A 12,474-nucleotide genomic window follows, 5' to 3' on the forward strand; every position below is an offset into this window, starting at 1 on the left:
TTCGTCTGAAGAGACTTCTGCTGGGGTTCTACTTCTTGTTCCAAAACCTTCTTTTCACTATATTTACCTTAGCGCTACACTTTTTTTCTATACATTCTACACAGTCCTAGTCGTTCTGTAGTGTTGGCAGCTTTTTTCCACTTACTAGACAGGCGCGGTATTTTATATACTTTATTTACACATATTTATTTAGTTATTGTTTGCACACCTAGCGCAAATTTTTTCTTTAGAAACAAAATAATGGTACCGCTTTCAGCACCTAAAATCCGAAATAATCATACCGCCAGGGAGGTTAAATAAAGGAAGGCCCGTAGATGTGGTGTATATGGATTTTGCAAAAGCATTCGATAAAGTTCCCCATAAACATTTACTGTACAAAGTATAGTCAATTGGCATGGACCATAGGGTGAGTACATGGATTGAAAACTGGCTACAGGGGCGAGTTCAGAGGGTAGTAATAAATGGGGAGTACTCGGAATGGGCAGGGGTGGAAAGTGGGGTCCCCCAGGGTTCTGTCCTGGGACCAATCCTATTTAATTTGTCATAAACGGCCTGGAGGATGGGATAAACAGATCAATCTCTGTATTTGCGGACAATACTATGCTAAGCAGGGCAATAACTTTTCCGCAGGATGTGGAAACCTTGCAAGAAGATCTGAACAAATTAATGGGGTGGGCAGCTACAGTGCCTTGCAAAAGTATTCACCCCCCTTGGCATTTTTCGTGTTTTGTTGCCTCACAACCTGGAATTAACATGGATTGTTTGAGGATTTGCATCATTTAATTTACAGAACATGCCCACAACTTTGAAGATTTTTTTTTTTTTTTTTTTGTGAAGCAAACATTAAATAGGACAAAATAACAGAAAGTCAATGTGAATAACTATTCACCCCCCCTAAAGTCAATACTTTGTAGAGCCACCTTTTGCGTCTCTCACAGCTCCAAGTCGCTTTGGATAAGTCTCTATGAGCTTGCCAAATCTTACCACTGGGATTTTTGCCCATTACTCCTTGCAAAACTGCTCCATCTCCTTCAAGTTGGATGGTTTGTGCTTCTGAACAGCAATCTTTAAGTCTGACCACAGATTTTCTATTGGATTGAGCTCTGAGCTTTGACTAGACCATTCCAACACATTTACATGTTTCCCCTAAACCACTTAAGTGTTGCTTTAGCAGTGTGTTTGGGGTCATTGTCTTGCTGGAAGGTGAACCTCCGTCCTAGCCTCAAATCACACACAGAGTGGTACAGGTTTTGCTCAAGAATATCCCTGTATTTAGCACCATCCATCTTTCCCTCAACTCTGATCAGTTTGCCAGTCCTGACTGCTGAAAAAATATTTTGGTGATGTGTTGGGTTTGCGCAAGACATAGCGTTTTCTTTGATGGACAAAAAGTTAAATTTTAGTCTCATCAGACCAGAGCACCTTCCTCCATACATTTTGGGAGTCTCCCACATGCCTTTTCGCAAACCCAAAACGTGCCATTTTTGTGTTTTGCTGAAAGTAATGGCTTTCTTCTGGCCACTCTGCCATAAAGCCCAACTCTAAACTCTATGGAGCATACGGCTTATTGTCGTCCTATGTACAGATACTCCAATCTCTCTGCTGTGGAATGCTGCAGCTCCTCCAGGGTTACCTTAGGTCTCTGTGCCACCTCTCTGATTAATGCCCTCCTTGCCCAGTTCGTAAATTTTGGTGTGCAGCCTTCTCTTGGTGGGTTTGCTGTTGTGCCATGTTCTTTCCATTTGGTTATGATAGATTTGATGGTGCTCCTAGGGATCATCAAAGAAATGGATATTTTTTTATAACCTAACCCTGACTTGTACTTCTCAACAACATTGTCCCTTACTTGTTTGGAGAGTTCCTTGGTCTTCATGGCAGTGTTTGGTTAGTGGTGCCTCTTCCTTAGGTGTTGCAACCTCTGGGGCCTTTCAAAAAGGTTTGTGTGTGTGTGTGTATAATATATGTAATGACAGATCATGTGACACTTAGATTGCACACAGGTGACATCATTTCACTAATTATGTGACTTCTGAAGGTAATTGGTTGCACCAGAGCTTTTTATGGGCATCATAACAAAGGGGGTGAATACATACGCACATGCCAATTATCAGCAGTTTTTTATTTCTGAAAAATAGTTTTTATGTATATATTTTTCTATTTTTACTTCACCAACTTAGACTAATGTCTTCTGATCCATCACATATAATTCAGATTAAAAAAAACACTGAACTAAAGGCTGTAATGTAACAAAATAGATAAAAAGCCAAGGGGGGTGAATACTTTTGCAAGGCACTGTACATGGCAAATGAGGTTTAATGTGGAAAAATGTAAAAAAATGCATATGGGTGGCAAAAATATGAATGCAATCTACTCACTGGGGAGAGAACCTCTGGGGGAATCTAGGATGGAAAAGGACCTGTGGGTCCTAGAAGATGACAGGCTCAGCAATGGCATTCAATGTCAAGCTGCTGCAAGCAAAGCAAACAGAAAATTGGCATGCATTAAAAAGGGGATTAACTTCAGAGATAAAACGATAATTCTCCCACTCTACAAGACTCTGGTCCAGCCGCACCTGAAGTATGCTGTCCAGTTCTGGGCACCAGTTCTCAGGAAGAATGTGCTGGAACTGGAGAGAGTCCAGAGAAGGGCAACAAAACTAATAAAGGGTCTGGAGGACATTAGTTATGAGGAAAGGTTACGAGCACTGAACTTATTCTCTCTGGAGAACAGACGCTTGAGAGGGGATATGATTTTAATGTACAAACACTGGTAACCCCACAATAGTGTTAAAACTTTTCCGTGTAAGGGAATTTTAATAAGACACGTGGCCGTTCACTAAAATTAGTAGAAAAGCGGTTTAACCTTAAACTGCGTAGAGGGTTCTTTACTGTAAGAGTGGTTGGGATGTGGAATTCCCTTCCACAGGCAGTGGTTTTAGTGGAGAGGATCGATAATTTCAAAAAATGATTAGATAAGCATCTGAACGACCACAACATACAGGGGTATACAATGTAATACTGACATAAAATCACACACAAAGATTGGACTTGATGGACTTTATCTTTTTTTTTCAACCGCGCCTACTATGTAACTTTGTACAAACTATGGGATAGATTTATGACATTTTTACCATTATTATTATTATTTTTTTTTTTACTAGTAATGGCGGTGATCTGCGATTTTTAGCGGGACAGATCGGACCCTTTTAGGACCATTGACATTTATACAGCGATCAGAGCTAAAAATAACCACTGCCTTTTTTTTAAATTAATGTGGCTGCATTTATTATTTTTCAGCAAAAGGTGGGACTATGCCTTTTTAATGTAGACATTTTTGAGGCACTTGATATGAAAATGTGCAGAAAATTAACAAGACTCCAATTTATATTTTCCTGTACATAAATAAAAAATGTAATCGTTAATGCCTTTTATATGTTACTATAGGTATCTTGAGTTTTCATCATGTGGCTCCCTCTGCTGGCAGCTTTGGTTTTAATCCTCCTGTACAGATGGTACAAGTACAGTCTGATCCTGGACAATCTCACAGATAAATATGTCTTCATCACTGGATGTGATTCAGGGTTTGGCAATTTGTTGGCAAAACAACTGGACAAACGTGGCATGAAGGTTCTGGCCGCATGTTTGACAGAGACAGGGGCTGAGAATCTGAAGAAAGAGGCTTCCAGTAGACTGCAGACAACAATCCTCAATGTAACAAACTCTGAAAGTGTGAGCTCTGCTGTCAAGTGGGTCAACTATATAGTCTCTGATCAAGGTTTGATATTCTAATATATACAAATAATTAATACGCTGTGTAGATTTGGCCTATAAAAAAGTTTTATAATTCTTAAATACAACCAATTGGTCTCACTTCAGTAGAGTGAAATCTATTATTTGATGGAGTTTAATTAGCTGTTTTGGGTGATTGCAATGCCATACTTTGAGCTATTTGTAGGGGTTGTTCCAATGTTAATAAACCAACTTTTGGCAGGGTAAAGTTTAATTATATACAGCCACTAACAAAGGTACATAAGAAATGTTGGCCAGTGCATCTAGACACCATTTGGCTTCCAACTGGTTTGGGATGTCTATAATAATCATGCTAGTATTTAATAATCTACACCTTGCAACCCTAAAATACAATTGAGTCAATCTGTCAGAAAGATTGGAGGATACACTTTTATGCACCCAAAAACATTCCAACCAGCCTCTTGGGAGATCCAACATAACAAATTATTTTAGGCTGGAAGCTCTTTGGGCTTATGTATCAATGGGGTTGATTTACTAAGCCAAATAGACTGTGCAGTTGCACTTATTTTCCCTTGAGCTTAGTGAATGTGGTGAAGCTCTGTGGATTTCCATCTTACAATCATGTGCAAGCATAAATGGTATTTTATTATCCTTGCACCTGATTGGGTATTCTTTACAAATGAAAGCTTCACCACATTCCCTGAGCTCTGGGGAAAATGAGTGCAACTGCACTTGCAAAGTGCGCAGTCTATTTGTCTTTAGTAAATCAATCCCAATGTGTCTTTAAAAAAGAGCAGGAGAACTAATCAGCCATAATCAGTACTCAATTTCAGAAATTAAAAATTCACATACTGTATGAAGCAAAAACAGGGAGATGACGGGGAATGTTTTGAGTTACAGCTTTCTCTCCGGTAAGGAGATCCGTGAACAACCAGAATAGTGACATCCCCAATTTCACACCAAATCTCATTGGATTAGCAATAGAGGCAGTAGTATCTTAAATGATCTCATACTTATATATACAGCTGTGAGGCTACAGAAAAGGAGTGCCTAGTCACAATCAATGTCATGATGTACATTACTATTTTCAAGTGGAAATTAAGACAAAATGTAGACCTTTCAGAGCAGTGCTTAAGCAAAATTTACTTTTAGGTTTGCTAAAAAATAGCAGGCCTTCACTTTTTCAGGTCTACTATATTTCTGAGAAGCTGGTCTAGGAGGTCCTTCCTAATTTGCACTGTATTCCTATAAGGAATCCAGATAATGATTGATATCAAAGCCTACCCTCCCCCCTTCCACCATATTCCGTAAATCAAGCAAGCCCTGACATCACAGTAAGAAGTTCTCCCTATGGCCGGCCATACATGGTTAGAATCGTGGCCAGTTCAGCAGAAACCGGCCGAGATTCGAACCCCTATGTGGCAGGCTGAATATACCAAGTTGATTGATCAAACAACTTGGGTACGACCAGCCAGCCGGATTCTCTTGCGATTATTGCTAGCAGCTGCTATATCCGCTAGGGAAAATCACTGTTGCAGGAAAGAAATTTGTTCCATTCCCCCAATGCGGGAGACCCTCCTGCTGGGCTGTTGTCTTCTCCTGGTAGGGAAGCCAGCCCCGCCAGGAATAGACAATGGCCCAGCAGGAGGGATTCCCGCATTGGGGGAATTGAGCAAATTTCTTTACTGCAACTTGTGGTTGCAAGAAAGAAATGTGCCTTGTGTATGGCCGGCCTATTAAGCTCCTGAAGACACATAACAATCTTGCTGCACGCCATGAAGAACTGTTTTGGGAAGAACTACTTGGGATCTAACTACTTAGAAACCAGGACCTGCAGATTGCATCATGTAAACTGCTCCTATAGTGAGATTCTTGAAGTGACACTAAACAATATCTTTGTTCTCCAAAAATAATCCATACACATCCACTAATTTATGGCCGTTTAATCTATTTTTCATGAATGGTTTCTTACTCTGTTTTTATGCACCCTTGTACTGTCTTTCGTGAGCTCCCAATCCTTGTCTTTTCCACTATACTTCCATTTTTTCATGAGAAGCACATTAGTTATGGTCATGTGAAGGTCATTTAAAAAGGGCCCAAAAAACATCCCTGGGAATTACAGACCAGTTAGCCTAACATCAATAGTATGTAAACTCTTGGAGGGGATGATAAGGGACTATATACAAGATTTTAGTAATAAGAATGATATCATTAGCAGTAATCAGCATGGATTCATGAAGAATCGTTCTTGCCAAACCAATCTATTAACCTTCTATGAGGAGGTGAGTTGCCATCTAGATAAAGGAAGGCCCGTAGACGTGGTGTATCTGGATTTTGCAAAAGCATTTGACACAGTTCCCCATAAACGTTTACTGTACAAAATAAGGTGCGTTGGCATGGACCATAGGGTGAGTACATGGATTGAAAACTGGCTACAAGGGCGTGTTCAGAGGGTGGTGATAAATGGGGAGTACTCAAAATGGTCAGGGGTGGGTAGTGGGGTCCCCCAGGGTTCTGTGCTGGGACCAATCCTATTTAATTTGTTCATAAACGACCTGGAGGATGGGATAAACAGTTCCATCTCTGTATTTGCAGACGATACTAAGCTAAGCAGGGCAATAACTTCTCCGCAGGATGTGGAAATCTTGCAAAAAGACCTGAACAAATTAATGGGGTGGGCGACTACATGGCAAATGAGGTTCAATGTAGAAAAATGTAAAATAATGCATTTGGGTGTCAAAAATATGAATGCAATCTATACACTGGGGGGAGAACCTCTGGGGGAATCTAGGATGGAAAAGGACTTGGGGGTCCTAGTGGATGATAGGCTCAGCAATGGCATGCAATGCCAAGCTGCTGCTAATAAAGCAAACAGAATATTGGCATGCATTAAAAGGGGGATCAACTGCAGAGATAAAACGATAATTCTGCCGCTCTACAAGACTCTGGTCCGCCCGCACCTGGAGTATGCTGTCCAGTTCTGGGCACCAGTCCTCAGGAGGGACGTACTGGAAATGGAGCGAGTACAAAGAAGGGCAACAAAGCTAATAAAGGGTCTGGAGGATCTTAGTTATGAGGAAAGGTTGCGAGCACTGAACTTATTCTCTCTGGAGAAGAGACGCTTGAGAGGGGATATGATTTCAATTTACAAATACTGTACTGGTGACCCCACAATAGGGATAAAACTTTTTCGCAGAAGAGAGTTTAATAAGACTCGTGGCCACTCATTACAATTAGAAGAAAAGAGGTTTAACCTTAAACTACGTAGAGGGTTCTTTACTGTAAGAGCGGCAAGGATGTGGAATTCCCTTCCACAGGCGGTGGTCTCAGCGGGGAGCATTGATAGCTTCAAGAAACTATTAGATAATCACCTGAATGACCGCAATATACAGGGATATGTAATGTAATACTGACACATAATCACACACATAGGTTGGACTTGATGGACTTGTGTCTTTTTTCAACCTCACCTACTATGTAACTATGTAACTATGTGCACTGCTCTATGCATGCTACACGTCCCTAGTCCATCTTGGGAGTGAGCAAGAGAGGGTGACTACATTCATAGGCGTAGCGTAAGGGGTTGCAGGGGTCGCAATCGCAACCCCGCCCCTATCTCCAGGCGGCCCCTGCAGCCTCCCTGTCATATTATCATATCCTCCACAAAATCCAGCTTCGATCTGCCCTAGGGCCCACCCCCCTCTGTTCCCATTGGCTGGGGAGAAGCTGTGAGCTATTTCCTGAATGGAGAGGAGAACGAGGTGCGAACAGCCCAGGATGGGGAAGTGTCTGTGCCGGCAACATGGAATGGTAACTGAGCTCAGCGAGGCAAGAGGAGAAGAGTGCCGTCCTGTAACCAAGATGGGACCGATGTCACTGGTGAGGTATGACACTGCTCAGTGTCTCCTAGTCACCAGCTGGGATTCTCTGTACCCCCTCCACCCGGGGATGTCTACTTACCCCACTTCCCTGACAACTGGGAAAAAGACACACCCCTCCAGGAGGTGACCTTCCCCTAACACCTGCCAACACTGACAGAGAAACCTTCAGAAATTGCTAAAACAAACCCCTTAACACCTCCTCGGGGGCCGGCAGGCTGCAGGCTCCAGATTTTGTGTCACATGGCTTTGCCTGCCCAGATCTCAGTTGCCCCCTGACCACCCCCTCCACCCTGCATGCTATTCCCGGCTGCTGAGCTCCTTTCCCATTACAGCACTCTATACTGTTCCTCCTCCGCAGGGCTGAAATCACATTCCTTTACAACACAGCCAGTTAGCCATGATCTGCACAGGGTGTATCTTCCTACTGCAACTACACCGCCGTTCCAACCAGAGAATTTTACAGGTCAGAAGGGCAACATAAAAGCCAGATACACCCTGTGAAGGCTGACAGACTGTGTGTAAAGGAATGTGATTTATCCCTGTGTAGTGTGTGGGGGAGAGCTGTATACAGTGCTGGGATAGGAAAGGAGCTCTGCCAAGTGACCTGCCAGGGGTCCCTGTCCTCTGATTCTCCAGCGGTGATCCCTGTCCTCTGATGTAAAGAGGAACTCTGGGAACTCAAAACTATTAAGCCACTCTGAGTATCTTCACGAGCGGTGGATGTATTTGCACGCACGTTGGAAGTAGTCGGGGGGGGGGGGGGCAGGACATCTCTGACTACATTCCTCCATACAGTGAGACCATGGGAACAAATGTAGCCACACTCTAACAGGAAGTCGAAACATGGCAGCAAAAACAAGACATTAGGAGGATGAGAGCGTTACAAGGTACTTTTGCAGTTGAGATTATATACCATACTTGAATATACACAGAATATTTTTTAAACCATAATTTAGTGTCCTTTTATCTCCACTATCTTCCATACAGGTCTCTGGGGTTTGGTGAATAATGCAGGGATTGGAACACCTACTGCTCCTAATGAATGGCTAACTAAAGATGACTTCAAGAAAATTCTGGATGTAAACCTCCTAGGGCTAATCGATGTCACATTGAATATGCTGCCTTTAATCCGAAGAGCCCGAGGACGGGTTGTTAATGTGTCCAGCGTTGCTGGGAGAGTGGCAATCTTTGGAGGAGGATACTGCCCTTCTAAATACGGAGTGGAATCTTTTTCAGACAGTTTACGGTAAAACCCATTTTTTATTAAATGTGTACAATAATATATAATATTTTGGTTAAAAACTGTAGCTCTTTGCTGCACTTTTTCTTGTTCACACTTGAGACACAAATATGTTTGTGCAGTTACAGTACAGTAAAAATGCATTGTGATCACAGAAACAGAGAATTAAAAATGCATTTGTATTGTTTACCTGAATATAATTTAGGCCCCAATCATACTTCACATTTTTCCAAACTTGTACTTTTTTTAGCACAATATCATAGTCCAGCCCATTCATTTGAATGGGCTGCCCTATGCGTGACAAACACGCTAAAGAAGCTCCTGCACCTTTTGGGGGCACAGAGCTTAATACATTTTTTACTGCGTGTTTTAGCACTGTATGTGTGACACACATTTTTTCACGCATTGCTAGAAAGAGCATGGAAACCTGCATCTCTGTTCACATTCCCAGAATGTGAATGCAGCCTTAGGGATGCTGCTAAGATTCTTCAAGTCTCCTTCTGACCTACTTTAAGCTGCATTTGCATTGACCTTTATGAGTAGAAACCTAGTTCAGCACAAATAATACACAAATCTTTTGTCTGTTCCCAATGTGACAGATTTATTAAACTATTTTTTAGGTACTTTGGAGAATTGCATGTGTAGACATCTTTTGCTCATAACATACAAAGTAGTGCCGCTGATACATTCATTAAATAAAAAAATGCACTGTATAGTAACTGCAACAAAACATAAATGCATACGCACCATTATGGCGGCCATACATAGTGTGGTAGTTAAAAGACTAATATGATGACTGAGAATTATCAGGCCATATAAAAGTTAGCTAGAAAATGTATACAAATGTCTAAATGGTGCTGATTTCTTTTTTTCCAGGCAGCCCTAAAAGAGAAGTATGGGATTCATTAAAAAACAAAAACAACTATACTTACCTAGGTGGATGCAGCATTAGTCTCTAAGACTGAGAACTGAGTGATCAAACACCGTTGTTCGCTCAGCTCTTGGTCTTTAGGCTGCAGAGAGCTGGTGATTGTCAGTCACTGGCTCTCTGCTCTGCCCTCCAGTGCTCACTGGAGCACTGGGCTGTGGAGGGGGCGGGACCAGCTGGCTCAGCCTCTCAGCGGATCACTGAGAGGCTGAGCCAGCTGCTGGTCCAGGCATCTGGGTGGATCCCAGCCATATGTTGGGATCTTTTCAGAGCCTGGACTGGCTCTATGACGTCGGCTGACAACGGGCTTTAGTTTGCTGTTAGTTGAAAACGGGTCATAGCAGAACAAACTGCACTCCTGTAAACCATAGGAGAGGTACAGCCAAAGAAAGCTTTGGCTATACTTCTTTTAAAGTAGTATTAAACATTCAGATTTTTCAGTTTAACACTGAGCACAATAAAATAAATATTCCCCAGTAAACTGCTAAAAAAAATTTCCTCAGCACTTGCACTTTACAACTTTTGATGCTGCTGACTCCTTCTCTCTCAGGAACTGCTTCCCTTAACTTTTGATCTTCATAGGAAAGCATTAACAGTGGACAGTGTCTTGCCATATCAGGCTAGAGAGACACACGCTAGTCTCTGCATGAAAGGGGGGTCTGGGGCAGCAGTTATATCACTAGCTTAAATAGGAACGTAGGCAAGGGATAAAAGATAAAGAGGCCTTATACTTAGTAAGTGATTATAGTTATTGTTAATGATCACCTTGTAAAACAACCCATTCAGTTTAAAATAGAAATGAAAGACAAAACATTTGTGTATAGATATAAAAACATTATAAATACCTTTTTTTTCCATTTTTTTTTTTTTTAAAGTAATCACATTCCCTTTGTTCTCAGCTGCATAAGAGCTGGGGGGAGGATACACAGCAGTGCACGGAACATCCCACTGAAAGGCAGTGAAAGGGGGGTGTCAGGACAAGTCTGATCATTGGAGAGCAGACTGAGTTCCTAGCACAGATAGAGAACTAAATATGGTGTGTTCTCCTGCCTAGTGTGGTCAGTTTTTAAAAGGAAAGCAGAGTGACTGGCCGGTATACCAGGGATTTCACACAAAGGAAGCAATACAAAGAAAACTGGATACTTTTTCATACAAGTACATGTTACAGCAGGCACAATATGAAATGTTGGGTTTACATACTGTTTTAATTTTTTGCTGATAGTACTTAAAAAGCTAAGGGCATAAAGCGGAGTTCCACTACTTTTTAAGTTTAATAAAAGTCAGCAGATACAAAATGTGTAGCTGCTGACTTTCAATACACACACTCACCTGTCCCACGGTCCAGCGATGCGGCTGCTAGAAGCCTCGATTCTCTCCCCTGCCTCTCCTCTGTGCCGGCATTGCAAGTGTTGGCACCCGGCTGTGATAGCTTGTGGCTTCACAGCCGGGTGCACACTGCGCATGCGCGAGTCGCGCTGCGCTGTCCGGAATGGCCGGGCAATCTTCTGGGACATGTCCCAGAAGATTGCAGGCAGGGAAGGGGGGAGGAGGAGTCGCCTAGGTGGCACGGCATGAGTGAGAGCTTCTGTTCCAGCACAGCAGCGTCAGTCAGTGTCGTCAGCATTCAAAATTTCCAGGAGTGTTGGATGCCTGGCTCATGTAGTAACATAGACCCCAGTAGATGGAACCATGGCATGCAGTAGGAGAGACACAAGCATCTGACTTCCAGAATGTGTTGAATGCCAAAAGCCCTGACAGTGGTTGCAGCGCTGGAACAGAAAGAAGGTAGAGGCATATAATTGCCAGCATATTATGGATCCTCAAATACTGTCCAAAAGGTTCTATTAAAAACAATCACGTCACAGCAGAAGAGAGCAAAGTTTTGGGGCCACGCAGGACCCCTTCTTTAGACATCACCAGAGAGGTGAATTTAATACCTTGTCTCTTGCAGCAAGCTTTCCTGTAGTGATGCAGGGGTCTAAGGATGGAATTACTGCACTTGGCAGAAGATACAGTCATCACAAACTCCCTGAAGTGTTGAATCCAGAAAAGCACACTGGAGACAAAGCAGCGGCACTTTCGGGTCGGTTTGCAGGCGCTATTAGCGCAATAGCGCCTGCAAACCGCCCCAGTGTCAAATGGCCCTAAGTAGAGGGTGCTACACTTTTTTTTTTTTTTTGTTGTGGCTGCACTTGGGGGGTCTATACTGATGGAGGGGGGTGTCTATACTGAGGGGGGGTCTATTCTGAGGGGGGTGTGTACTGAGGGGGAGGTGTCTATACTTCGGGAGAGGGGTCTGTACTGAGGGAGAGGGGTCTGTACTGAGGGAGAGGGGTCTGTACTGAGGGAGAGGGGTCTGTACTGAGGGAGAGGGGTCTGTACTGAGGGAGAGGGGTCTGTACTGAGGGAGAGGGGTCTGTACTGAGGGAGGGGGGTCTGTACTGAGGGAGGGGGGTCTGTACTGAGGGAGGGGGGTCTGTACTGAGGGAGGGGGGTCTGTACTGAGGGAGGGGGGGTCTGCACTGCAAGAGAGGAGTCTGTAGTGCGGGAGAGGGGTCTGCACTGAGGGAGAGGGGTCTGTAGTGTGGAAGAGGTGTCTGTACTGCAGGAGGGGGGTCTGTACTGAATTCGCTGACTGGGATGCCTCATCAGCCCCGTTGCAGCCAGACCCCAGGC

At 43.2% G+C, this 12,474-nt stretch overlaps 2 protein-coding genes across 3 annotated transcripts in view; both read left to right on the forward strand.

Annotated features, from left to right (window-relative positions):
• Positions 1 to 12,474, forward strand: part of LOC141127430 (retinol dehydrogenase 16-like) — a 44,133-nt gene that overhangs the window by 24,210 nt on the left and 7,449 nt on the right. For both annotated transcript variants that reach the window (XM_073613854.1, XM_073613855.1), the window contains exons 2-3: positions 3,444 to 3,774; positions 8,618 to 8,876. In XM_073613854.1, the coding sequence (XP_073469955.1) occupies positions 3,462 to 3,774; positions 8,618 to 8,876 (572 nt within the window). In that variant the 5' untranslated portion in view covers positions 3,444 to 3,461. The remainder of the gene's footprint in view (positions 1 to 3,443; positions 3,775 to 8,617; positions 8,877 to 12,474) is intronic.
• The window catches only part of LOC141127429 (retinol dehydrogenase 16-like), a 90,681-nt gene that overhangs the window by 17,099 nt on the left and 61,108 nt on the right, over positions 1 to 12,474 (forward strand). The window lies entirely within an intron of this gene.

This window comes from Aquarana catesbeiana, linkage group LG02 (assembly GCF_042186555.1).
Source record: "Aquarana catesbeiana isolate 2022-GZ linkage group LG02, ASM4218655v1, whole genome shotgun sequence".
In the NCBI taxonomy this organism is placed as follows: Eukaryota; Metazoa; Chordata; class Amphibia; order Anura; family Ranidae; genus Aquarana; species Aquarana catesbeiana.